The 27,304-nt window shown below is 38.2% G+C and overlaps 1 protein-coding gene across 1 annotated transcript; it reads left to right on the top strand.

Moving 5' to 3' along the window:
- The first annotated feature begins 807 nt into the window (after positions 1 to 807).
- On the top strand, positions 808 to 27,304 carry LOC116249969 (probable E3 ubiquitin-protein ligase ARI8). The gene is made up of 16 exons (XM_050076645.1): positions 808 to 939; positions 3,308 to 3,495; positions 5,780 to 5,904; positions 7,774 to 7,882; positions 8,004 to 8,094; positions 9,432 to 9,604; positions 12,714 to 12,818; positions 12,906 to 12,994; positions 22,053 to 22,160; positions 22,247 to 22,337; positions 22,449 to 22,538; positions 24,118 to 24,165; positions 24,589 to 24,660; positions 24,760 to 24,859; positions 24,949 to 25,075; positions 26,642 to 27,304. The coding sequence occupies exons 1-16, from the start codon at positions 915 to 917 to the stop codon at positions 26,901 to 26,903; spliced, it is 1,803 nt and encodes a 600-aa protein (XP_049932602.1). The 5' UTR covers positions 808 to 914; the 3' UTR covers positions 26,904 to 27,304.

Genomic DNA, 27,304 nt, shown 5'->3' with positions numbered 1-27,304 from the left:
TTCAAAAAGAATAACTAGAATAACAAGTATATAAGTAAGGAAGAATATAAGAAGCACAACAATCAACTTATGTTCATATGTAGTGTAAAACAATATAGAATAAACTCTGTGTTCCTCAACTACTTGTGCACATTTCACAGTTAAACAAATTAAACGACATGTGTGCACATCTCCACAATGTGAGAGAGAGAGAGAGAACCCTTCAAACTTTTTGCTTCAGGCTCGACATGCAAATCATGGTAAGGCATGCACTTCACCCCATTAAGCACTTGCTCAAGTTAACATGCACCTTAGTATAAGGATTTGAAGACGTTCAATTCGAAGCACATGTACTTAGCAGCAATGCCATCAGTGAGGTTACAAAGCAACATCAGTAATTTTGGCTTATTCAACATTAGTGAAAGCTGGCACGAAAAGCTTGTTTAACTGTTAGTAAACATGGAGATAATATTGTTGTTTCTAAAGAAACATTTAGGTATAGTTTGATCCACTAAAATTGTGAAACTGGAATGAAATTTCCAGAAATTTCACTCCTTGAATGGGTGGAATAGAAATAAAATACAGATTTCTAAAAGCCTTTTATGTTTGCTAGACATGGATCTGTAGCCCTAAGACAATCGATAAAAAAAAATAAAATCATTGGAACTGAAGTCGTGTTTTAGAATTTTCTTAGGAATCGTTAGGCATCTAAGTATTTTTTTAAACAACGTCCCAACAATTTGAAATATATGTAAAACGCTGGGACTGAATGAAAAAGTTGTCAAGTAATTGTCTAAACAAAGGTTCAATGGTTTTCTTTTTTCCGCCTCTCTTCTCTTCGCTCTTTCTCCACCCTTCTCACTTCTTCTCCGTGAAACCAGACCGGCGACCGATGGCAGCCAACTGGAGCTTGACGAAATGAATGCTGGCATTGCATGGAGAAAACTCAACTGTTTGCAGGTGGGTTCGACGTTTTTTCCCTTTTCATTTTCACCTTCCTGTCTCTCCCACCTCTCCACCCTTATCTATTAACCAGACTGGCGATGGTCGACCGGAGCTTCTCTCTCCCTCTCTCTCTCTCTCTCTCTCTCTCTCTCTCTCTATAGAGAGAGGGTTTGTCTACCGGAGCTTCTCTCTCCCTCTTTCTCTCTCTCTCTCTCTAGAGAGAGGGTTTGTCTAAAACCCTCTATAGAGAAATTGTCTGCATCGAGGGTTTCAGAGAACGTAGAGGCAGAGGTTTTCTTCTGAAACGCTCTATCCCGAGGGTTTAGAGAGCCGCCCTCTCCCTCCATGATCACCCGTGACACGGAGGGATTTCATCTGAAACCCTATGTCCTTGCAACCCTCGATACAGAGGGTATCATGGTTTTTTTTTAATATTTTTTGGCCAAAAAATGAGGACGTGTAGTAGTGTTTTCTATTAATGGTTGTCCTTTCTATCCACTCTGTTCTACTCTACTCTCTCTCTCTCAGCGTGTAGAATACATTGCATAAAAACTTGGACAAAAAGGCTTTCAGGCAGCCACCCTGGGTGACCAATCGTGGAAAGCAACAATCCCATTTTTGATCAATGAATTCTCCATCCGACCTTCTGGAAAGATGTTTCTGGAATGGACGCCAACAGATATAAGTTTTATCCGTTGTTTGATAAACAGGGATGGATGAAATTTGCTTCCAACTCTACAGTGTATTTCCCGGCATCAAAGGGGCCCTTACTGAGCGGCGGTTGCAAAACACTCTTACTGACGTTTATGGAGAGCCGTTAGTAAAGTGTAAATTCTCATGAACATTAATAAAATGTAAAATATTCTCTCATGTTTGGGCAAGAACATTAGTAACTATTGGACTTGGCCATATTTCTCCCTAGACGTCCATAAAAACAAGACTTCACTGACGTTCCAGTAAAAATCAAGTTTTATTGACTTGCTCCTTTCCTTGCGTTAGTGATTTTTTTTTTTTTTTTTGTTTGAGGACAAATGGCAAAAGGTTGCTTACAAGTCCCAACAGTGCTAGAAGGTGAGTGTCAAGAAGTTGAAGGTGGTGAAGCAGCCAAAGGGCTTGGCCGTTGAGCTACTTGACGACTCGAAAGTGGACGGTAATACGAAACAAAATGGAAACCCCAAAAAGAGAGAGGGACATCAAGATCAAGGAAGAGGGGAGGGCAGATAAAATAGCTTGCTAGTAGTGCACGATGGCCATAGACAGATAGAGTAGCATAGGCCAAACTTGTGCGAAAGAAAACAATGAGGGAATCAGAGGTGGCCAACCTCCAGCAGTAGAAGTAAGGAAAAGCATAACCTTGTCTGCTGAGGTTGAGGTTGGCAACACCTGCACCACCCAACAAATATGACCTACTATGGATATTCCATTGGGTAAGACAGCAGGATAGACATTTAGAACCCCACAAGAAGCAACAAAAGATGCAATTAATCAAGAAGGGGTGGAGGGAGAGAGAGAAAGAGAAAGAGATTCTTATAGAAAAGTATATGAGGTTGCCTATTGTTGAGGAAATTATAAAGCAGAGATTGGGTAGTAGGGTTTGGAAGAAAGGCCATCAAAAGAAACTGGTTGGTTCTACAATAAGTTTCCAAACCAAGTTGGTTAGATGTGAAGACACAAGTTCAATGGATATCACAAAGAAACTTTTGAGAGTTCACGCTCGACCAACTCAAGTCCACACTAGACAGGAAGCAACTACTGTCGTGTAGGAAGCGACATCCATCCCACACATTTTCAGCCGTACGTTTTAAGTTAAGTATCTCACTAGAGTGTGTTCAACTGCGTCCAGTGGGGGAGCAGATCTCAAGATCACCGGTCTTCTCCCATCTAATCACAAAGGAAAACCAATTTGTATGGATCTTAATATCTGTAGTCTGCTGACTTGAAATCCTTTTGGCTAAATCATGGAAGTGAAACAAATCTGTCACAACCGCTTTGGGCTATGCTGGACCATGCCCAAAAGCCAAAATCCAAGTACAAATTCGATATCGGGTTGGATCAGGATGTTGCTGTGGCTACCAGAAGCTTGAGGTTAATCTCGTACTTTCTCAGCAGTGTAATAATGAAAGACGGAACTGCGATTGCGAAAAGCAGCTGAGGGAGTAAAAGGTGGGGAAAAGGGGGAAAAAAGGCTAGCTACCGGCTATTCCGTCGGTTGGTCGCCTGCGGAATCCCGACCCAATTCACTTCTCAGTCTCCCTGATCGATCTCTAGTCCCTCCGTTTCCGCGGATTTCACTCTCCCTTTGGCGGGTTCCGAATCCGATCCTTCTTTCTCCTGGTTTGGCTGCCGATTTGCCGAAAGCTTTATCTCATTTCGGAATTGCTAGGGTTTGCAGTGAAGGTGGTGGGCGAGATGGACTCGGAGGACGATATGCACGACGTGGCAGAGGTGGAGTCGCTTGAGGACTTCTATAGCGGGGACACGGCTATGGCGAGCGAAGACGATGAGGCGGACTATGAGTTCCTGGACAACGACAGCGACGACTCCGATGCTGCCACAATTCGCCGGCCGCAGGTAAATCCCTCTGTGGAATCATGCTAGGGTTGTTATCAACCTCTTTTTGTGCTTTGTTGGTTTAATTTGGGGTTTCTGTTCGATGCTTATTCCTTTGGTTTATGTGGCTATGGACAAACTTTGACAAATTTTCATTTGTTTTTAGTGGTTTTTTGGTGTTAAAATCTCTGTGGGTTTTCTATGAGATAATTGAACTCTTTCCTGCTTTGAACTCTTCCCTCTATTCTCCTATATTTGACTTTCCGGTTTCTTGTGTGATAGTGTCTTATAGCGCTTCCATCAGGGTTCTGATCATGTATGATGGTTCTGTCATTTTTTATCATGCTGTATTGGTGAATGCTCTCTGATTTTGAGTATGCTGGTGCGGCGGTCATGTTCGTATATTCTCTTAAAGCCTTTAACGGGACTTAATAGTAGGACTAAGAGATGTTATCCTGAGCTTGGTTATCAGTAACTGAGGCTTCTATATCTTTGCCAGTAAGATATCTATCGTGCTTTGGTTCATGGAGGAAGACTGCTAGGTTACAATAGTCTATAAGAAATATGTTTGTTCATGGGAACCACTGGTAAATACTTGAACCGTAAACACTTATTTATTGAGTGGTGGTGTGCGATGTCATTAGGGTCCCACCCTTTCTGTAATATGTGATCATGCTAGTCAGTTTTTGTACTGCAGCCGATTGAATTTTTTCTTGTGTCATCTTTTTATCTATCAAAAGACTTTCTCATGAGCAGGCATCATTGTGTTTCTTTCTCTTCTTTCAATAGGAAGCGTATCTTGAAGCAAACTTGATTTTGTGATACTCGCTAACATGAGGAGGTTAAGCATTCATTTGATGTTAAGCTAGTATAAGAGTTTGTATTCGATGGCTGCACCTATTCAAGGAAATAGGCATTTGGACTGCTTAAGCTTCAATAGCATCCATGGTGCTTTAGGTGGCACTAACTCCCATGCCTAAGTTATAATAATTTGGCCTACAATGCCTGTCATGTGGCACAATAATCTCGGGTGCTGCTGGAGGTACAGGTGCTACACTGACTTTCCAATTAAACCAACAGCCACATCAAGTTCAGTCAGCTATTATACCTGATGAATGTTGGACTTGATTTTCACTCAATCCTTGTGTATAAGTCATAGTCACTTTAACTTACTCCATAAACCTTTTATATAACTTGTTTTTTATATGTAACGTTCCAAACTTTCTTTTCTTTCAGTCTTTTAGTATTTGAAAATGACACATTTATATGTTACAATCTCAGCTGAATTCATAATTGCATCACATCTATGTGGAAAAAGTTTGTCACTGTACATTTTGATAGGTTGCAGCTAGCAATTTTGCAGGTACTGATTAAAGGAGGATTCAGCAGTAGTCTAAATATGTAGAACAATTTTTTAATGGACACTTCTCTTCTCTATCTCAAAAGAATAAGGGAAGAATAATGAAACCCCAGACACTCTGTTCTGAATTCTTTTGAAAAAACAAAATTAAAAGAAAGGAAAAATCTGTTAAGACTGAATTCCATCATGATTTTGGCTGCTTGATTCCTTTTCTATAAATTAATAATGCATATGAGCTCTGAATGCATGGACATGAATCCCAGCATCGGTTACCTCGGCATTCCAGAAGGCATTGTGAAACAGACCAGAACAAAGTGCTATTTGCAGTTTCCAAATGCATCCCTATGTGCTTTCATTCTTAATTGCACAATGTAATGTAACAAATCATGAATCATGCACGATAAGGGATTATGCTAATGTGCACCTTAGACAATTTTAAAGGTTCTTATAATTAAACTAATTGTTCCACAAATATAATTTAAAATCTAGAAAGTAACGGTCCGTGACAATTACTAGATTGATGAAAACCAGTAAGTACGACATAATATCCGACAAGGTTGATCTCATACGTGAGTTCTGGACAAAGTACAATTTCCATCTTGTTGAAAAGAAGCGTTTGTTGGACATATTTATCATAGCAAATAATAAACTGCATTTCTCTTGGTAAGTGATGCTTCCTATTCACCGAATGATGTGGCTCTACATGTTCTCATTGATAAAGAAGTTGGTTGAGTTTGTTCATGTTCTTGTGCTCTTTCTTTCTTTTTTTTTTTTTTTTTGCCCTGACTACACAATAGATGGTTGGTGGCAAGTAGTAAATTCTATATTTTGTAATGCTTTGTATTGCACCCTATGCTATGAGCATTACTATATTGTTGTTATTCCTGTTCTCTTATGTTATCTGAGGTTATCTGAATTGCTTTTTTTTTTCTCCTTCTTTTTCAGCAAAACTATACCATTTTGAGTGAAGATGATATCCGCCTCCATCAAGAGGATGACATATCGAGGATATCCACTGTGCTTTCTATTCCAAGAGTTTCAGCTAGTATTCTCTTGCGCTATTATAACTGGTAAAAAATTTGGATCTGTTATAATCCTGGTTTAGAGAAGAATGATTTGTACTCGAGGATAAGCTTTGTCATTGTTAATCGGAAATATAGAACTTATCTATAAAGTATTCTCTTATTGTTTTTAGAAAATGGTGATTTTTCTGTGTTTTGATGTCATGGGTAAACAGAGACTTCTGAATATTTGAGATATTGTGTTTAAAAAGCTGGTTCATGATAGCAAAACTTACAGGCCTTTTGGCTCTGCAATACTGAGTAACTGACAAACAAAAACATGACTTTAAATACACGTACACACACAGACACACACATAGAGGCTCTTGGTGTGCTGTTGAGCAATTTTTTTTTTGGCAGGGGGTTGTGTTGTGCTGGGAACGGGGGAAGGGAAGTTGAACTGCATGGATGGACTTGGAATATCTGTAAATGTTGGAATTAAAAAAAATATCAATTTTTGATGTGTAAACGATACTTTATGATCCAAGGAATTTAAGATTTTAAAAATCCAAGTGATACATCCAAGATTCATGAATTTCTTTTGGATCCTACATTTTTGGATCAGTAGAACCCATTTATATGGTTATATATTAACCTATTTATATGGTTGGGTTTATCAGCAACTAAAAAGTGCTGGATGAGTGCTATATATATATGTGTGTGTGTGTGTGTTAGGTGTAGGTCCAAAGATATAGGGATGAAGATTGGGCAATTCAGGATTGTGCAATCCAACAACGTAAAAAGGAAGAGAAGACTTTTATGTGGCATTCAATGAAATGTCACTATAAGATGTCAAAACTATTTATTTTTGCATTGATCTTCGACTCTTCACTTTCTTTTCTGCTCTGTCACACGGGGAGGAGTACCCGCACGGTACCGGTACGAGACAAGTACGGGTACGGCCCTAGGTACGGAAAGGGTGCTGCGTTGACCGCACCGGGTGTGGTCAACGCACCCAAGGTCATTTTTGACATTTTTCAGACTCGGTCAAAGTTGACTGAGTCCAAATTTGTCGGATTTTAATGTTAATGATTTTTACATTTTAACTTTTTAAACCATTTTAACGTTAAAATTTTCGAAACCCTCATTTTAATGTCCCACTTCCCTCTTTTTTCTTTATTCTTGCTTCGTAGTGCTGGGATTCGTTTTTTGCTTCGCTAGCTCTTTTATCTTGTTATGTAAAAGTTTATGTTGTTCTTTTGTTTGTGCTTATGCCACACGCATGATTTTCTTCGGCCTCAGTTGAGTAGTAAATTTGCGATTGAGGAGAATGGGAATCAAGAATGATAAATTTTGGATTATGATTTATGAATATGTTATTCTGTTTGTAATTTTTTGATATATATATGTGCGAATATGTTATTTTGTTTGAAATTTTTTGATATATATATGTATATGTGCATGTGTGTGCACGGCCGTACCCCCGCACCCAAGTTTTCTAAAAATGGTCAATACCCGTACCCGCACAGGCACCCACCCGTACCTATGTGACATAGCTTCGCATTTTGCTTTTTTGCATAAATTTCCCTCCACATCTCATTTAATGTTCGCTTCTTGTAGCTGTTACATAGTTTTAATTGATGTAAGGTTCTTGTTAATTAATGGTGCAAGTGCAACACTTAGTGTGCTTTTATCATTATTAAAATGTTAGATATGTTTGTCATTATTGTTAAAACTTGATGGCTGTTTTAAAAGTTGCCTCTGCATCCAGGCCGATACTACATTCTATTAGATGACTGATGCTACATTCTCTTGGACTGCTAAATATTCCCAGGGTTTGCTTTACATTTTTAATGATTTTACTAAGTGTTTATGTATTTAAGATATTTCTGATGTACTGGAAGACTCTCATGTATTTTCAACCTATTTAATTCACAGGAGTGTCAATAGGGTCAATGATGAATGGTTTGCTGATGAGGATAAAGTTCGCAAGGCTGTAGGCTTGCTGGACAAGCCAGTCGTTGGGATAAATCAAAATGCTGTTGAAGTAAGTAACTGTATATTTGTGCATAAAGTGGTTAAAATTCCATCGATCTTCTGTCTTCTACAAATAGATCTTTTTAACCTCGTTTTTCTGTTAGCATCATTAATTTTTTCTTTGTTTGCAGCTTACATGTGGGATATGCTTTGAGAGTTACCCTCGTGGAGTAATGCATGCTGCTGTCTGCGGTCACCTTTTTTGCACTTTTTGTTGGAAAGGTCTGCCTTCGTTAAATTACTTATTTATTTTTTAACTCTAATAAAACGTAGCCATGTTCTTATTTTTAAGAGACATCCTTCTTTTTTTTTTCCTACTGTCAAGACAGTAAATCCTTTAAATGCCCATACATGTTGTGCTCTTTTGTGCCAATTAGCCTAATTTAACTATTTCTGTTTTTTTGTCCCTTCCATTTGTTGCTAGGGAGAACCTGGGCCTTATACACCTAATGTTCTGGTGTATAGGTACTCATTATAGGAATTAAATCTTCTTACTGGCACCTTGTGACTATCTAAGTTATGCTATGTCAGAATGCTTTGATTGTTGATGATTCCATTTTATGCCCTTCTTGTATTTGCATTTGTAAACCCTAGGGTTTCTGCAATTCCTTGATTTAGTTTCAGGTAATAACTGTGATATGATAAAAACCATAAAATTGATGGAAGGACTTGCAGGCTGAAATGATCCATGCTGAATTTGACAATATAACCAAATCTATTGCACACTAGGCACATTATGCATGCTCACTGTGTACTTTGATTTGGTGCTGCATTTCTTGACAGGTTTGTTGCAGCCTGAATAGTGAACCAGTTTATTTACAATGAGCAGAAACAGTAGAGTAGGTAGGTCCCCAAATTTCTAGGAGTAGTGGTTGAATTGGTCAAGGACCCTGATTCCTGAGTTTGAACTTGAGTTCCATTTGGATTTTAATGTAAATGACATTTTATTTTGTATTATCCTTAGCCATGAATTTTGTTTCCTTTTTACTTCCATTAGTTTGATTGGTATTTAAATTGTTTTGAATTGCTTTGTGGACATTATCCATTTACTTGCTAACTCGTTTACCCCTTTGTAGTCCTCTAAAGATTTGAACGGGTTGCTTGCATTGCTTCTTGCTCTTGATTCCCTTCTCTTGACAATTGTGATCTAGCTATGGCTTACATGTGGCCTTGATATCAATCTAAGATAATTAACAGCTTTGTGAGAGTAGGAAGCTTAATATCCAAGGAAGAAACCACAAGTAATAATGGTAGGTTGATTCGGAAGTCCCGTTCTGCTTGGATTTTGCAGTCCAATTGGACTTAAACTGAAATAATGCAAAAACAATCTAATTAGCTTTTATTAAGAACCGGATCCCCCCACCTCCCACCAAAATAAATAAATAAATAAAAGAAAGAAACAAAGAAAGAAAGAAACAAGCTAGAGCTCTTCTTGTTTACCTTGTAAAATTGTAATTTTCTTTGTATAACTACATGGCTAACCTTTAGTAGAAAATGCTTTGTTTATTGCATTTGTGGATGTTTTAAAGGAAAATTAATTTTAAACCTTCATTTTAAAGGTTATATAAGTACATCCATAAATGATGGTCCTGGATGCCTCATGCTGCGGTGCCCTGATCCTGCTTGTGGTGCTGCTGTTGGCCAAGATATGATCAATTTATTGGCTTCTGATGAAGATAAGGAGAAGTATTCACGTTACCTTCTTAGATCCTACATTGAAGACAACAGGAAGGTACTTGCCTAATGAACTTTGCGGATGCCTTTGTTTGTCTACATTTTAATCAATTTGCTTAAGCTGTATGATTATGTGTGAACTAGAAAATTAAATTTGGTAGGCCTGAAAGTATGCGACAAAATTCTCTCTTTCAGTTTGCATGTGTTTGGTCTTCTCCTTTTAAGATTGTCATTTTTACTTATTATTTTCAATCTCAGGGCATCCTAAAATTTCATCTTGTATAATAATACATCTGAAATATATTTGTAATTTTAAAAGTTTTGTAACTTCCTATGAAAATGGTTCTTCGCTCTCCAATTTCAAAGAATGTAATAGCAATGGATAGTTAACTGGCCTTGGAGTTCTCTGTTTTCATGGGTGGGATTAGAGTATCTTACTGCACACCTGTCACATGGGTACAGGTGCAGGTGCCGATATGGATACGGTTGTGGAGCAAAATTCAGAAAACTTGGGTGCGAGGACGTGGCTGTACATACTCTACACACAGAGACACACAAACACATATATAAAACACTTTAATTCTTATATAGTTACATAAACAAAAATGACCTCTTCTGTTTAGTGTTAAGTGTTAACACTTTTCGTCATATAATATAGAACCTAATCAGGCGAAATAGAAACGTCTGATTAGGAAGAACTTCACATGATCAGACGGAACAATGGGCGAAGAAACTGAATCTAATAAGGAATCGGAATCTGAAGCACAATCTGATACAGTCAGAAAAACTCTGATCTGATGACACAAAAAAATCTGATTTCAAGAGAAAATAAGAAATGAATAGAAGGCCAAACTTCAGCACTTTACTTGTTAACAATTGGTGAATTAGTAGACATAAAGAATAGATGTAAAGATTACAAACATGTTGATTCGACAATAGCAGATGAACTGCAACCAGAAGCAACACAAGGATTAATGGAGTTAATCAAGATCCTTGAGGAAGAGAATAGAAACGAGAAAAAGATTATAAACGAGAAACTAAATACCAAGAAGAAGAAAAACCAAGAACTAGGAAGGAGAAGAAGAGGAGAAGCAAGAGGTAGAGTCAAATAGAGAACCCTCTTACAAAACAAGGACATATCAGAGCACAAGAAAATAAGAACGAAGGGGGTTTATAGAAGATCTGGAATGAAGGTCAAAAGATTAGATAGGGCCTAGAGAGAGCATACATGAAAGTTGGCAAGTTGCTTTCGCTGGAAAAGGTAGTCACCGCACCGGAGCAATTTGCTAGACGACTGCGAAAAACGCTCGTTCGTTGGAGGGTTTTTGATGCAGCGTAGTTTAGAGTTAGATCAGATCTTATATTTGGATCTGTTTCAGTTTATTTTGACATTGATGTTATTTTTCTAGATTTGGATCTTTTCAGTTATTTAACCCAAGATCCAATTTCGGATTTAAGGGTTAGGCCTTTTAGAAAGGCCTCTTTCTTTTGTTTTCTTTTGTTTAGGATTAACTGTTGTTGAAAAAAAATCTTGATTCCCTTTTGTTATTGAATTTCTCATCTTTTTTCGTGCTTTTCCTTTCATTATTTGCTTTCTGGTGCTTTTCCCAGAGGGATTAAGTCATTAAACTTTAAAGTGAGGAACTGTAATCACTGCATCAGATCTGCAGTGCAACAAGATTGTGGTGCCTTCAACTTCAGTTCATGGCTGATGATTTTGTTGTGTATATACAATATAGACAGTGAAACTACATACTGTCTCCACACTTGCATACCTGTACCTGTGTTGGGTCTTGTCGACATGGTTGGCTTGCCATTTTGCAAGTGTCTGTGTTACATAGCTGCAGACCCAGTTGGAAGCAGCTTCTTGTGTCTGTACCTATCTTTTTGTGTGATTGTTTGCATATTCTCTCCATTTTAGAAGTATGACTTTGAGCCATTAGCGTCTCTATGTTTTCCCAATATGGGGTGGATGTTGGGTGGATGTTTCTTTAATTCTTTTTAACTACGTTACGAATGCAATTTTCTTGTTAGATGGCTTTATTGGGATGTTCATGGTTCATTCCTAGTTCTGCTGTAGCACTCCACTTTGACTTGAAAAAGTTTATTAGTCTCATATCTAAGATTGTAAGGAATCTTATGGTACTGATAATGAGGTTTTTGTGATTGGTTGTCCTCCTTTCTAACCTTTTTGGTGATGAAACTGAAGCTGCTAGGGGGCAGGTTAGGATCTGTTGGACCAAGGGTCTGAGTCCTGTGTGGGTGTGTGGGCGGGGTCGTGACAGTATCAGAGCTGGTTCAATATTCAGATCCAGGGTCTCACATGTGCGGCTGTGTGCGTCTTAAGAGGAGGGGTGGGGTGGGTGTTTTGTGACGCACTTTGGAAAGTTGTCCTATATCTAAAATTGTGAAGAATCCTAGGGATTTATAAAGAAGTTGTTAAGTGATTGTTTGTCTTGGTTCGTAGTCTTTTTGGGGATGAAACCAAAGTTGGTAGGTGGGGGTTGGGATCTGCTGGGCTTGGGGCCAGAACCCACTGTGGGAGTGGACATGGTCATGACATCTGATCAACTAAATTTATTTTTATCCTCTCCTGCTCTCTCTGTGTGTGTGTTTATGTGATGTCAAAATGGGGATGTCATTCTACGGTGCATGCTTCTTTGAAGCGGCTGAACTATATGAACAACTTATTTGTGTTTTTTGTTGCGGTCCTTCTTAAAACTAATAACAAAAAGGTGCTCTTACTGTTTAAATATTTGTGGTTTCTGTTGGGGATCCTTCTTGTAACGGATAACAAACAGGTGCTTTTGCCGTCTGAATGATATGTCCGATAACAATAACAGCTTCAGTTGTTTAAACTAATTTATGCATAATAAGTGGAAATCTTCGAGGGAGAAGGCACATTTTTGTATTCTGCTAAGATTTCTTTCTATGTGTATATAGCTGTTGGTTTAATGTTAATGATGATGATGATTTGTGGGAGTGTCTAACAATTTTGATACTTCAAATTGCCTTTTTTTTTTTTCGATTTGTCAAAGCAATTAGTTCCATCTTGTTGAATACTTGGTTTACAAATCATAAAATGAATCAATTTGTTTATTTGTAGTGGATTGCAGGCAGTTTCTCATAGCTTATGAAGCATTGATGTTTCTGTTTTATTTATGCAGACCAAATGGTGTCCTGCTCCAGGCTGTGAGTATGCTGTAGAATTTGTTGCTGGCAGTTCAAACTATGATGTTACCTGCAATTGTTCTTATAATTTTTGTTGGAATGTGAGTGCTTCCCTGAATCTCTGACATTTTTTGTTAGCATTGAACAAGGAAAACAAGAAATTCTAAACCCATTCAATTTAATTTCAGTGTACTGAAGAGGCACACCGTCCTGTTGACTGTGACACAGTGGCCAAGTGGATCCTAAAGAACAGTGCTGAATCAGAGAATATGAACTGGTAGGATTGATTGTTTTAAGGAAGTTTCAGTTATTTTAATATTGAGTCAGGTAAATCAGCATTTTTAATATCGCAAAGGCAGTGTTGTTAAATGAAGTGCTGGCTTTTCATACATTTCGTTGTTGGAGGTGCCTGATCCAGTGAATATTGGATGCATAACCCAGCTAGCAGGCCCATAAATGGTGTAGTCCTTGATTCTGTGACATTACCTTTTCTCATCATAGGTCTGTCAAGTCCATGTCACTTCTATGCACACACAGACATGCATTTGCCACACACAGTTATGGTTTGGGAGCACCTGCGGAAGGGAGTTGTATTGAACTTCTGTTGAACAAGTTAAAATTTAGGTTTTGCAAGGAAAGTGTAATTAAGTGAAGTATCTGAACTTGTCTTTTGTTCGCACATTAGAAAGCCTGACCCGTGGAAGTGAGCAAAACTGAGCTAGCATCTTGATTGACATTTATGTTTTCTGGACTTAGGTGTACCAAAATCCACTGCATGTCTGTGTATGTGTCCACACACAATAATTACGGTTCATTCATCTCTTAACCATACTCTAGGAAACTTAAAGCTTTCACAATGTTGATCCTTTGGTTGTCAAAATGCTGACTAGTCGGCCAACTGGTCAGTTGGTTATCATCTGACGTGTTTCAATCCATTGACTAGGTGGTCAGGCCAGTCAATTAGACACTAGACAGCCTAGTCGTTGGTCTGCCTACTAAGCCCTGAGCTATGTATGCTCATTCTTTGTACAAATATGTTACATTTTATATTTGTTTCCAAATATGTATTCATTTCAACCTACACTGAGTTAGACCAACTAGTCCCATTAGTCTTTTGAGGGCTGTTTGGTGACAGTAACACACTATTCCTGTCCCATGAATCTGGACTTGTTAGAGTGTTTCATGAATCTGTCCCATTTTTTTTGGGCAGATTCATGGGACAGTGACTGCGTTACTGTTGCCAAACAGCCCCTTAGGTTGTTGAGTGACTTGTGTCTGAGATTCGATTTGACAAGTTAGGTTGTCTCAGCCAAATTAAAATTCACTTTTGTCTAAGTTTTGTGGGTGTGAGTGTGGGTATGATGGTGCAGGTGCAGATACAAAAATTTTGAAAAATGTGGGTGTGGGGGTGTGTAAGTGAAGAAAAGGCATACATTTTTCCAAAGTTGGTATGACCTACTTGAAATATATGTAAAATGTTAGCCAGTGATTTATAAGTTTCTAGTAGGGATAAATGAAGTTTAAAATAGAAAATGAAGGGCATGACGGGGTGGAAGACTCTTCCTCCTTAGCTCTCAGTATCTCTCTCTCTCTGGCTGGTGCCCTTCCCTTTTATTTCTCTTTCTATCTCTCTCTCTCTGCTTTTCCTGTTCTAGAATCACTGAAGGCCCTTCAAAGCTGAATCTTGATCCACCTGGAGACCTCCAGGATTTCTTTCCCTCCCCTCCAAACGATCCCCACAGCTTTCTCATTATGATTGCAAGCGGGCAAAGAGTTTGGTTAATTATGTTTTAGAAGTTAGTGTTTTGGATCGGGTCTGTCCCAGACCAGGTCCAAGAAGTGCCAACTTGCCCCAAGTGTACCTGTGTCAAAAAAGGGTGTCTGGACACAGGTATTGTTAAGTTATGGTTTGGGTCAAGTCAGACTTGACCCATTTTCACCACACGCAGCACATGGGCAGTGACTAACATGTAATATTTATTGTTCTTTTGTGTATTTTATTTGTGAATGTTGTGTAATTAGTTTAAGTAACGGTAAGTGGTGGGTGCTAACCGTAAGGCCCTCTTTTTTCTTTTCTCTTATTCCTCGTGCACACTTATTCTCTTCTCTTTCTGATTTCTGCCCATTTCTGCCCTCATCTTTTTTATTTCTGCCTTAATCTGAAAACTGCTATTTTCTGCCCTAATTTCCAAAGTTGTCTACCCTAGTTCCTAAAACTGCCGTGAGATTTTTTTTTTCTGTCCTAATTCCCAAAGTTGTTTGCCCTAATTCCTAGACCTGTCGTGCCTTGATTTCCAAAGTCACCTACCCTAATTCTTACTACTGTTGTGAGAGTTTCCAATTTCTACCCCATCCATGCATGTTTAGCCTGAAAACCCAAATATGGATCAAAACTGAACTATCTTGTCGACTAGCTTTCTCTCTCAATTCATCTCACAAAACTGAACCATACCAACTATTTGACATGGAAACGTCAAATAGTTCCCTTTATCAAGAGTCATTGTCTCTATGGACATCTCAACGACACCACACCTGCGCCACCGGAGTGGATCATGCGAGAAGTGAAGAATGTTGCAGCGCAAGTTTGGGAAACCATCACAGAAAGCAATCCTAAATATGAGACGTGGATGGCTCACAATCAGTCTCTTGTTGCATACATTACCTCTACGCTATCAGAGGAAGTTCTGGCGGGTGTCGATGACGACTTTTCAACACTCGAGTTATGGAATGTACTCGCTACTATATATTCTCAAGTATCAGAAGCAAAATTTCTGCAACTCAAGAGGCAGTTCTAAGTTATAAAGCGATGTACACGATCAACTTTAGAGTACATGTATGAAATAAAAAATGTCAGTGATCAACTTGCCATCATAGGACATCTAGTTAGTGACAAGAACAAGGTACAGCGGGCTTTGAGCAGATTGAGGTCAGATTTTGATGTTTCCTGCACTGCTTTAGAGGTGTTGTTTGTTCTTCCTTCTTTTGCAGACTTGAAAGCAAAATTGATTCAACATGAAGCAAGTCGTATACAAAGACAACACTTGCCTCATTCTGGCACTCACAATGTATTGGTCACTAGTAGCCACACTTTGCAAGGAAGTAGTTCTAGAGTTTGGAACGCATAGGCAGGGACAGGGAGAGGTTTTCTTCCTACACCAAACGTAAATGCATGGGCAAATGCACTATGAAGAATATTCACTTGTTTTTATTGCAATAAGAGAGGTCATGTAAAGTCAGAATGTTGACATAACCCTCAAAATAAAGGAAAGCAGGTTAGGCGTGAAAATAAGTCAGCCGGACCACCTGTATCAAACACAATAGCAGCACAAAACATTCCTCTTGCTATGCAACAGATCTTAATGTTAGCTTTGTCCAAAGTCAATCTTAAGCAAAATGAAGAAGGATTATGGTATGTGGATTCTAGTGTCGCTGCCCACGTGACTGATGATGCAGGTAAGCTTTCCTGTGCTCTTCCTTATTTAACTATAGGCTCAGTTGTTACAGGAGATGGTTCTCATCACAAAATATCTCATATTGGAAACGCACATGTATCCATGGCTTATTCTTCCCTACCTTTAAAGAAGGTTCTTGTCGTTTCGGATGTTAAGAAAAATATTATTTCCGTGTCAAAGCTTATTGATGATACTCATTTTTCTATTGAGTTTACTGGTCTTCTGATTATGTCAAGGATGTTCGAACCAAGAAGACATTCGCTGAGGGCGTTCGTAAAGGAGATATGTACGTCCTTGAAGAAGCTCCAAATGTGTCCAAGTCATGTGTTTCATATTCATCTTTTCCTAGTCAAAGTAAAGTCAATCTAACAAAGTATGATAAGTCATCCATTTGGCATGGTCGTTTAACACATTGTAGTCGGTCTTTCATTCAAAATTTTGTTGTAAATGGACTATTACATAAGTCTAGTTTGAATCATATCAATGAGTCTAGCATGTGTTCAAGCTGTCATATTTGTAAGAGCCATGCCTTACCTTTTCAGTCAATAAATAAGCTAGCTTCGAAGTTATTTGACACTATATACTCCAATGTTTGGGGGCCTGTTCCTATTTCTTCTTCCCTCGGGAGCAAATATTATGTTATTTTTATGATTCTTACTCACGCTACACATTATGTTATTTTTATTGATTCTTACTCACGCTACACATGGATCCACTTTATGAAAAGAAAATCAGAGGTTTTTCGCTTGTTCAGCCAATTCCATGCCTTAGTCCAAAACAAATGCTCTTTCAATATTATGCATTTCGAATGTGATAGTGGGAGCGAGTTCATTTCCAATGAATTTACTGAGTATTTACTAAATCATGAGATCACTCGACAGATTTCCTGCCCTCACACACCACAACAGAATGGTATTGCTGAAAGAAAGCATAGACACATAGTTGAAAGTGCATTAAGTATGATGCATAACATAGATGTGCCCATGAATCTATGACTGAAGCTTCCCATACTGCTGTTCATATCATTAATCGGCTGCCATTGTCTCTACTTAAAGGAAAATCTCAATTCTTTATTTTACATCAAGAGCAGCTAAATGATAATGAATTATGTGTTTTTGGATGTGTCTGTTATGTCCATGTTGATGTTTTCTTGAGAAATAAGTATCAAGATCGAGCTGTTATGTGCAGATTTGTGGGTTATGCAGAAAATTATAAGGGCTATAGATGCTATAATATGAAGACTGGACGCATGTATATTTCACGATATGTTGTTTTTGATGAGCATAAGTTGAAGGACTTAAAGGAGCCACGTGCAACATTTAATGCAAGGGGTGATACATATCATCCATAACTAAATGTTGAAATATTAGGCCAAGGAGCTGATGCATGACACACACACAGTGACAGGGTTATTGATGAATTCGAGGCAGCCTCATATGATCAGATGGACAGCACGCCTCCATCTATTCAGATGGACAACACGTCTCCACCTAATCATTTTTCACGAATGGTACATACTCGATGACAACCACACCAGAAACTATCATTACTTGCCCATGTAGATCAGAACGTGTGCGATACTCTATTGATAGGTGGGTAAGTTAAGATAACTTCTCTTTAGATTTCCAGCTTTTTATGACAAGATTGAGCAAAAATGTGGAGCCAAAATGTTATGAACACGCATGCAAAAACAAATATTGGATCGAGGCTATGAATGAAGAAATGACTGCTTTAAATGAATGTTAAACTTGGGAGATTGTTCCTCGTTCAGATGATAAGAATGTAGTGAGTTCAAAATGTGTGGCTAGAGGTTTCACTCAAACTGTGCAGGGAAGATTATGATGAGATTTTCAGTCCAGTTATCAAAATGGGTACAGTTTGGGTTATCATTTCTCTTGCAATCTCACATGGATGGACCTTAGATCAGTTGGATGTTAAAAATGCTTTTCTCCATGGTTTTCTAAAAAAGAATATACATGGAACAACCCTCAAGTTATGCTACCAATGATCCAACTCAATGGGTGTGTAAGTTACAAAAATCATTATATGGGCTTAAGCAAGCATCTCGTTCATGGTTGAATGGATTTTCTCTTCATGTTCAGCAGGCTGGTTTTATCAAAAGTTCACTTGACCATTCCCTATTCATATATCATATAGGTGAAATCACAACTTGGCTACTTATATATGTAGATGACATAGTTCTTACAGGAAATTCTCCATGTCACATATCTCATGTTAAGGAAGTGTTGAAGCAACAATTCAAGATGAAGGATCTCGAGAAACTCCAGTATTTTTTGGGTGTCGAGCTTGATACAGAGGGTGATATGTTAATTTTTACTATACTCTTGATATAGTGGACAGAGCATGTATGACAAATTGCAAGCCCATTAATACTCCTAGTGTTCTCAACACAAAATTGAATGCCTTTGATGGGAGTGATTCATACTCAAACCCTAGCGTTTATCGGAGTATAATTGGCATGTTGCAATATCTCACATTTGCACACCCAAACATAGTATATGCAATGAATCAAGTCTCTCAGTTTATTCACGCACCCACAGAAGGACATATGGATGCTATTAAACATATTTTGCGCTTCCTTAAGGTTACTTTTTTGGGGATGGACTCGTCTACACGAGGAAGTCAACTGTTTTGAATGGATATACTATTTCCACTTATATTGATGCAGATTGGGCATACGACCCAGATGATAGGCTGTCAGTTTCAGGTTATTGTATCTTCCTTAACTCTAATCTTATTTGCTGGAGCAGCAGAAAACAACGTGCAATTTCCAGATCGAACACTGAGGCAGAATATGTGGCCATGGCTGCCGGCACAGCTGAGGCTTCATGGTTGCATCATTTCCTTGGGGAACTCTCTCTTCCCATTGCTCGGTCATCTTTATTTTGTGATAATTAAAGTGTCATCAAAATTGCCTTCAATCCTATCTTACATAATTGCACTAAGCATATAGAAATTGATCAACATTTCATTCGCCAGAAGGTTAAGGAGAGCGAAATTGTTCCTACTTATATACCCACGTCTCAACAAGTGGCTCGTCTATTTACCTAGGGTCTTACAGGGCATCATTTATGGGAATTGAAAAACAAGTTGTACATGATCAAACATCATACACAACTTGAGGGGGTCTGTTAAGTTATGGTTTGGGTCAAGTCAGACCCGACCCATTTTCACCACACGCAGCACATGGGCGGTGGCAAACTGGCAAACTTGTAATATTTATTGTTCTTTTGTGTATTTTATTTGTAAATGTTGTGTAATTAGTTTAAGTAATGACAAGGGGCAGGTGCTAACTGCTAACCCTATGGCCCTCGTTTTTTTTCTCTCTCGTTCCTCGTGCAGACTTATTCTCTTCTCTTCCTCTCGTGTCTTCTTTAAGACTCCATCTAGTGGTGATTTATCAAAAAATCTTACGTGCATGGCCAATACATGTACCCATGTTACTTAGATTTTTGGTCTCCTAGGAAATGAATTTAAGTTGACATGGAAACTTGGTCGGTGAACTTGTATTTCTGTTTGGTTTTCAACTATGGCCCTTTTATTTATTTATTTATTTTTAGTGCAAGGGGGTTAGGCAGACATTATGCCAACAGACACTGTCATATTGGACGCTTAAGCTGCTTCAACTTTGAGGTCTCAAAGTCTAAAACAATGACCTTGTAAAGGGAACTCTTGTAGGCCATGATTTAGTTCTAATGATGTTGCAGATTTTTATTTCTGTTTGGTTTTCATATAAACTTGGTACTAGGACTGCAGATATCTGAATGATCCTGCTTTATTTTACACATATATTCCATAAGGGTGTGATTGTAGTGGATGTTTTTGATATCTGAATAATTCTGCCTATGTCACGTGGAGGTGGCACTTTGGGTGTTGCTCTTGCGTCGACGTTGTACCATTTCTGGTAGGGTGTCGCCCTCCCCCCAAAAAAACAAGAGACAAAAAAGGAAGAGAAAAGTGGATGAGGAGGAAGAAGAAGGAAAAGTAGTGCTTTTAAAAGCTTTCTCATTGTTGACCCTTTGGTTGTCAAAATTGTGACTAGTCAGCCAACTAGTCACTTGTTTGTCAATTGACCTGTGTTTCAAACCATTGACTAGTTGGTTAGACCAGTCAATTGGACAGCCTAGTTGTTGGTCTGCCTATTAACCCCTGAGCTACGTATGTCCATTTTTTTTGTATTCATTTCCATACATGTACTTATTTCGACCTAGACTGAGTCGCCCCAACTTGGCGTTTTAAAAATCGATTTTCTTTTTCCCTCTCTCTCGCGCGATACCCTTTCCCACCTTGCTCTCTTGCCTGTCACTCTCTCGATCTCGCCTTCTTGCCCCTCGCCCCTCACCCTGTGCCTTCTCTCTCGCCCTCCCTCTCGTCCTCGTGCCCTCTATCACGCCCTGTACACAACAAAAGCAGCAAAAGAAGACGCCTCGCAAGGAAGAACACTAGGTCCATTTCGTTCCCACTGCAGGTATTTTCTTTTGCATTTTCTTCTCTCGTTTAGAAACACGATCTGCAAGCACGGGAATCGATCTAGAAGACTCTTCCTCAGCTCTCTGTCTCTTTCTCTTGCTGTTGACCTTACCTCTTCCATACTCCCTCTCTATGTGGTTTTCCTGTTCTAGAATGACCCCAAGGCCCTTCAAAACTGAAACTTGATTCACCTGGAGAATCACCGGGATTTCTTTGCCTCTCCTCCAAACCATCATACTGACTCTCTCTTTTAGACCATGAGCAGACATAGAGTTCGGTCGACGTTTTAAAAGTTAGTGTTTTTGGATGGGGTTTGACCCAGACCAGGTCCAAAACATACCAACCTGCCCATGTGTACCAGTATTGGAAAATGGTGTACAGACACCAGTATGGCTGCCAAGTAACATAACCTTGTTACTTAGATTTTTGGTCTCCTAGGGAATGAATTTAAGTTGACATGAGCAAAACTACAAATGATTAAAGCAGTCATACTATTTTCTTGGAACTTTGGTCGCTGAGCTTGTATTTCTGTTTGATTTTCACATACTTTGGTACTTTCATTTTTTTTTTTTCTTTAGTGCAAGCTGGGTTGGGCAGGTGGTTTATGCCAACAGGCACATTCTGACATTGGATGCTTGAGCTGCTTCTACTTTATGGTCTCAAGTCCAAAACAATGGCCTAGTAGACGGAGCTCTTGTAGGCCATGAATTAGTTCTACTTCTAAGGAGGCGAATTTGTTTTTCTGTTTGGGTTTTCATATAAACTTGATACTAGGACTACAGGTATCTGAATTGTCCTGCTCTATTTTACACATCTATCCATAAGGTGAGGCTAATGGATGTTTCTGATACCTGAATAATCCTGCCTATGTCACATGGATGTGGCACTTTGGGTGCTGCACCCACGTCGACATGTCACCATTGCTGCTAGAATGTGACCCTCCCAACAAAAAAACGAAAAAAAAAATAAATAAAAAGAAGAGAAAAGTAGAGGAGGAAGGAGGAGGACGATGGAGGAAGAAGAAGAGGAGGAGGAAAGATGCATACCTGGTGCCCGGGGAGGAGGATGAAAATGGTGCTAGAGTTTTTTATGAACCTTTTTTGTTTTAAACCTCCTGATCCTCCCCTTTATTATCATTTCCAAAAAAGAGGCCTGTTTCTTTTTAATTTTTTATGGCATTGTTTTCCAAATTATACTTTATTACAATAACAGACCTTTCTTTGCTTTAACTTTTTTGGCAGACATATATTTATTTACCGCCCTACCTGTGCCCAATTTTTTTTTTACGAAAAGTGTAGCACTGTCACCAGCATGCGCACCCATGTGACATATGATCCTGCTTTACCTTGAGTATCTATTCATGGTGGCTAATGTTTCTGATTCTATTTTTAGGATATTGGCAAATTCAAAGCCTTGCCCGAAGTGCAAGAGACCAATTGAGAAGAATCAGGGTTGCATGCATATTACATGCACACCTCCTTGCAAGTTTGAGTTTTGCTGGTGAGATGACACGTAAAGTTTTTTTGAGTAAATGAATTTAAATGTTTCCCATTCTTTATTGGCTGTCAACAAGTAAGTATTTGCAGGCTTTGTCTTGGTGCATGGTCTGATCATGGTGAACGGACAGGTGGTTTCTATGCATGTAACCGTTATGAGACCGCGAAGCAGGAGGGAGTGGTATGAATATGTTCTTTATGAATATGGTTTTTGTGTCAGCCAATAAGTAGGTACCTTTTTGGCATGAATGAAGAGCCTAATTTGAACTTATCCTCATTTGACAATCTTCAGTATGATGAGGCTGAAAAAAGACGAGAAATGGCAAAAAATTCATTGGAGCGGTATACTCATTATTATGAGAGATGGGCCACCAATCAGTCGGTCAGTGGGATTTATGTTTTCTCATTTTCTGTTTCCTTTTATTCTAAAGATCGCTATACTTTTCTACCTTGGCTAACAACAATCTAGAAAATATGAACTTAGAATGAGGAAAAATAACCCAAGGCACAGCTGGAACGAAACAAGTTTGAAATGTTTTTGCTCCTAAGATGTAGTTGCAGGTTTGATGTGTGCTGTTGCATGCGGCATCTCCATGGAACTTGAAATTTTGGCATCTTGCTGCAGGAATGGTTTCTGCATTTATGGTGTTTTATCTCATATATGGTTATAGATGTTTCTATTTGTTAGATATGTGTATACTTCACCTACATAACCTTAACTGTAAGCATCATTATTATATTCCAGTACACAAATAAAATAACGGTCACTCATGTATCAATAAGAACTGCAAATTCTACTGAAGCAAAATGGAATCTAAACTTCTGTAGTTAAAAGTGAAGTAAGCAATCAACGAACATGATATAGTGAATTAATGAAGGTCACAAAACAAACGGTTCTACAGTAGCTTTTATTATCAAAAAAGCAAAAGAAAACTAAGAAATGCTGCATTCTTGATGCATATCAATACAATTTTTTTTTTTATGAGAATGAGGTAGGAATCATGGAGTTTATAATGCATGTGACCAACCCAAATTGAGTGAAAGCTAAGTCGATTGTACCTATATGTGTAAAATTTGAGTTGATGCTGTTCACTGGACCTGATATTGCATGATACAGGATCTGGTATGTCAGGCTTGTTGCATCCTCTTTAAAAGATGATTTGTTGGTCCTGACCATACCTGCCATATGTTACATAAACCCTGACTCTGCCTACCAAATAAAATCTATTCTCTCTTTTTCTCCACACTCACACACACATATTTATACATGCCAAAAGTATTTTTGTATTTAACACATAAGTCTTCCTTGGAACAACTAAAAATTTCTCTTTTTTTACTTGGATAGCATGAGTGTGTTTATCATGGCAAGGGTAAATGGAGGATAAATTTATAAAATCTAATTTAAGGAGAACAGATTTGGACTAGGACTAATAAGAGAGGCCCTTGGGGATTATTGTGGAAATAATTGGAAATAGAACCATTTAATATGTAGCAACTAAGAGATTGATAATAGCAAACACACACCTATAATAGAAGGTTAAACAACCTTCACAATAGTAAGGAGGAAAGAGCAATGACAGAATGCAAAACATATATAACAATGAATAAGAAATGAATTTGACATGAGATGACAAACAGAAAACATAAGTTTAGTAACCAAAACAAAATGTTGCAGAACGATGAGGATCTTGTTTCATGGTAGCTTTAACAGTGATGCTTCCTGTAGCTCGTGTTCTTAGGAGCTTATTAGATAACAATTTACTGAAACAATCCGATGCTTCTTGCTGTCCAAATTGAAGTAGTATATACACACAGTTGATCTCACTGTAATTTTCATGTAGTGCACCTCATTGTGAAATAGTTTTTCTTTTTCTCTAATATTTCCAGACTTGCCCAATTCTTTCTTCTGATATAAGAAATTGTTTGCACATGGTTCTCAAATTTTGTTGTTTTTGTTCCAGTCAAGGGCAAAGGCTCTTTCAGATCTGCATCAAATGCAAACTGTTCATGTAAGTGGTAATCTGTAGACTACTTGCAACACCTTTTATTCTTTGATAAACAAACTGACATGAAAGTACTTGAGAATGGAATTGTTATGACATAAGCTGTGCCATTATCATCGGAATTCTTACATCTTCTTACATCATGTGAAGGATTGTCTATAGCTCTCCTCTCTCTATTTTAGTATTGTTGCATGGTCACTTTTTTTATTATCTGATTCTTTTTAAGACCTTTCATGATTTTATGAAATTAAAGTTCATTTGAGTGAAATATAACATGGACTGCAAAAGTTTTACCAAATATTGGTGATGCTGCATTTGTTTACTTTGTTATAGTTGATTTTTTACATTCTTAGAGAACACAAAATTCTGGCAATTACCAGTATATCGTTGTAATTCATGAAAATTATGTTAATCCTATGAAATATACAGATTGAAAAGTTGAGCGACAAGCAGTGTCAGCCAGCATCTCAGTTGAAATTCATAACTGATGCTTGGTTACAGGTAAACCTCTTGTTTGCCTCAACTTGGTCTTTGCTCTCAAGTGTTTATTACCGTCATTTGTTGTGAGATGTTCTCTGTATCTGATACTGTGGTCTACAGATTGTTGAGTGCAGGCGAGTACTGAAGTGGACATATGCCTATGGCTATTACCTTCCTGAGCGTGAACTTGCAAAGAAGCAATTTTTTGAGTATTTACAGGGTATTTTCATCTTCCTTTTACTACCGTAACCATTATTCTTCCTTTCCATCTTCACATCAATTTTGGCATGCACATTTTGTTTATTGTAGGGGAGGCTGAGTCTGGGTTGGAGCGACTACATCAATGTGCTGAAAAGGAATTGCTCACTTTCCTAGAGGGTGAGGGTCCATCTAAGGAGTTTAACGAATTCAGAACCAAGCTGGCAGGCTTAACCAGGTAGATGTTACCACGACTGGTTTGTTGTGAAAGTCATTGTTTTGCTATTGCCTGCTATTGAAGTCTCATTTTTTTTCTTGTTTTTCTATATGTTGGGTTGTCATAGTCAGGTTGATACTCCATACCCAAGTTTGTTAAATTGCCATGAATTGCTTGATTGTTAAAAAGCTAATTGACTGCCTTAAAAAAGTCTTTGTGTGTGTGTGTGTGTGTGTGTGTTTGTTTGTGGGAATATATGGGCAGATTAACTTATAATTGTTGTTGCATTCATGCTTGTGCCAGTAGTTGTGTTTGTTCTAATGAATTATTGTGCTGTTAGTCATGGTTGGTAAACTCGTAACTCGGACTGGGATAATCTGAAAACTAGGTCACTGGGTTAGAGAGTTGACTTAAGGGGTGTTTGATTCACTGGGAATCAATTGAATTCTAGAATCAATATTTCTCATTCTTTAAAAATGGAAATTGTGTCATCAAACAAATAATTTTGATTATGGACTTATAAGTTCATTTCAGAATCAAAATTTTAGAATTAAAATTATGATTCTAGAATTTTGGATTTTTTTTTAATCTCTCTTTGAGGCACAAAGCATGAAAGCCTTAATTCAAGAATCCTAGAATTTTAATTCTCTTTCCATCAAATAAGTTATTTTTAATTTAGAATAAAAACTCCATGCTATCAAACTCAAAGGAAAAGTGGAACTATGGAACTGGTATTTTCATTCCTATTCAAGGCAGTGTTATTCGTATCGCATGATGCGGGCCCATATCATGTGATATATATCGTATAGGTTCGAGAAACCTATACGATACACCTGTGTATCGTTGCTCCTGTATCTTACGATAAAACCTGGACAAAACGGAAAAAAACCTTGTTTTTTGTTCTTTTTAAAATATCTCCTTCCACTTTCTAAATATTTCTAAGAGCTGTGGGAGGGGGACGTCTTACTAGTTTTCTAAAAAAATCAATCATATGTTGGCGAAGACATTCCATTTGAAGGCGTTGAAAATGGAAATTTAAAACAATTAACAAAGACAATTGATTCCAGGTTGATGTGAAAATTTTATTCTAGAATTTTGATTTTCCAAGACATCAAACATCCCGTTAGTGACTCATAATTGTATAGCTTTCTTTTTTTTGAATAAATAGATGAAGAAGGTAAGTCTGTCAGGACTTCGTATTTGATTTTTTTTTATCAACTAAAACTGAATATGTACTACGAGTATTTATGTATGATTAGTAAAGTTTATGATATTTCACAGTTCAAAAAGTAACAACTGCAGTATTCAGTAATACATGGCAAAAAAACATGTAATTAGTTGACGATCCCAGCTGACTCGACCAGTGACCCAGTATTTGGATGATCCTAGCCGACTTCGGCGTCTCACGACTTGGATCAACGAGTTTGCCAACTATGCTGTCAATTTATTCTCTTATGCTCTGTATATTGTCCCCGAATGCAGTGCACTAGAGAAAGTGTGTCTGCTATGTTCTTGTTATTGCAGGTTTCAGTGATGTTCCATCTCATTGATCCTACTGTTCGATTGGGTACTTCTTGATTCATGCAGTGTGACTCGCAATTACTTTGAGAATCTAGTAAAAGCTTTGGAGAATGGGTTGGCTGATGTCGATTCCCAGGGAACCAGCAGTCAAAGTGGAGGCTCCAAAGCTGCTGCTAGCAAAGGCAGGGCAAGCAGGGGAAAGGCTGCTAGCTCAAAATCCGGTTCAACGAGGACCCTGGATGACACAGGTCGCTGGTCTTGTGACCAGTGCACTTACGCTAACGTTAATACATCAACCACGTGTGAGATATGCCACCACCACAGGTGAATAATAGAAGCCCTAATGCACATAACTCGTGCATGTGCCGTCGAGTGGCTTTGCTGCATGATTTTTCAAGTCATACGGGCCACGAAGGCTCCCTTGAAAATTTGTTAGATCTGCACCTACCTGTGGCTTATTTAGTGAAAACCGTTAACAGTTCTCATCTTGTAAATATTCTTGTGTTATTATAGAAAAGCCAACAAATATAAATGTAAGCATCTATTGTTTATGTCTCGATCGTCAATGAGATTCGACGATCTCAAATCCTCGAGTTCCGTCTGATCTTTCAGTATCATAAGCCTTTAATGTACGCCTCCCATTTACCCTGTTGATGTAACGAAGGGCAAAGCTTGTTCATGGATCAAATTTCATATTCAACAAGACTCATGAAGGTTCTCCTGTTCCTA

The sequence above is a fragment of the Nymphaea colorata genome, chromosome 3, assembly GCF_008831285.2.
Source record: "Nymphaea colorata isolate Beijing-Zhang1983 chromosome 3, ASM883128v2, whole genome shotgun sequence".
NCBI classification, from domain to species: Eukaryota; Viridiplantae; Streptophyta; class Magnoliopsida; order Nymphaeales; family Nymphaeaceae; genus Nymphaea; species Nymphaea colorata.
The sequence above is the reverse complement of the archived record's forward strand: the minus strand, read 5'-3'. Positions and strand labels throughout refer to the sequence as shown.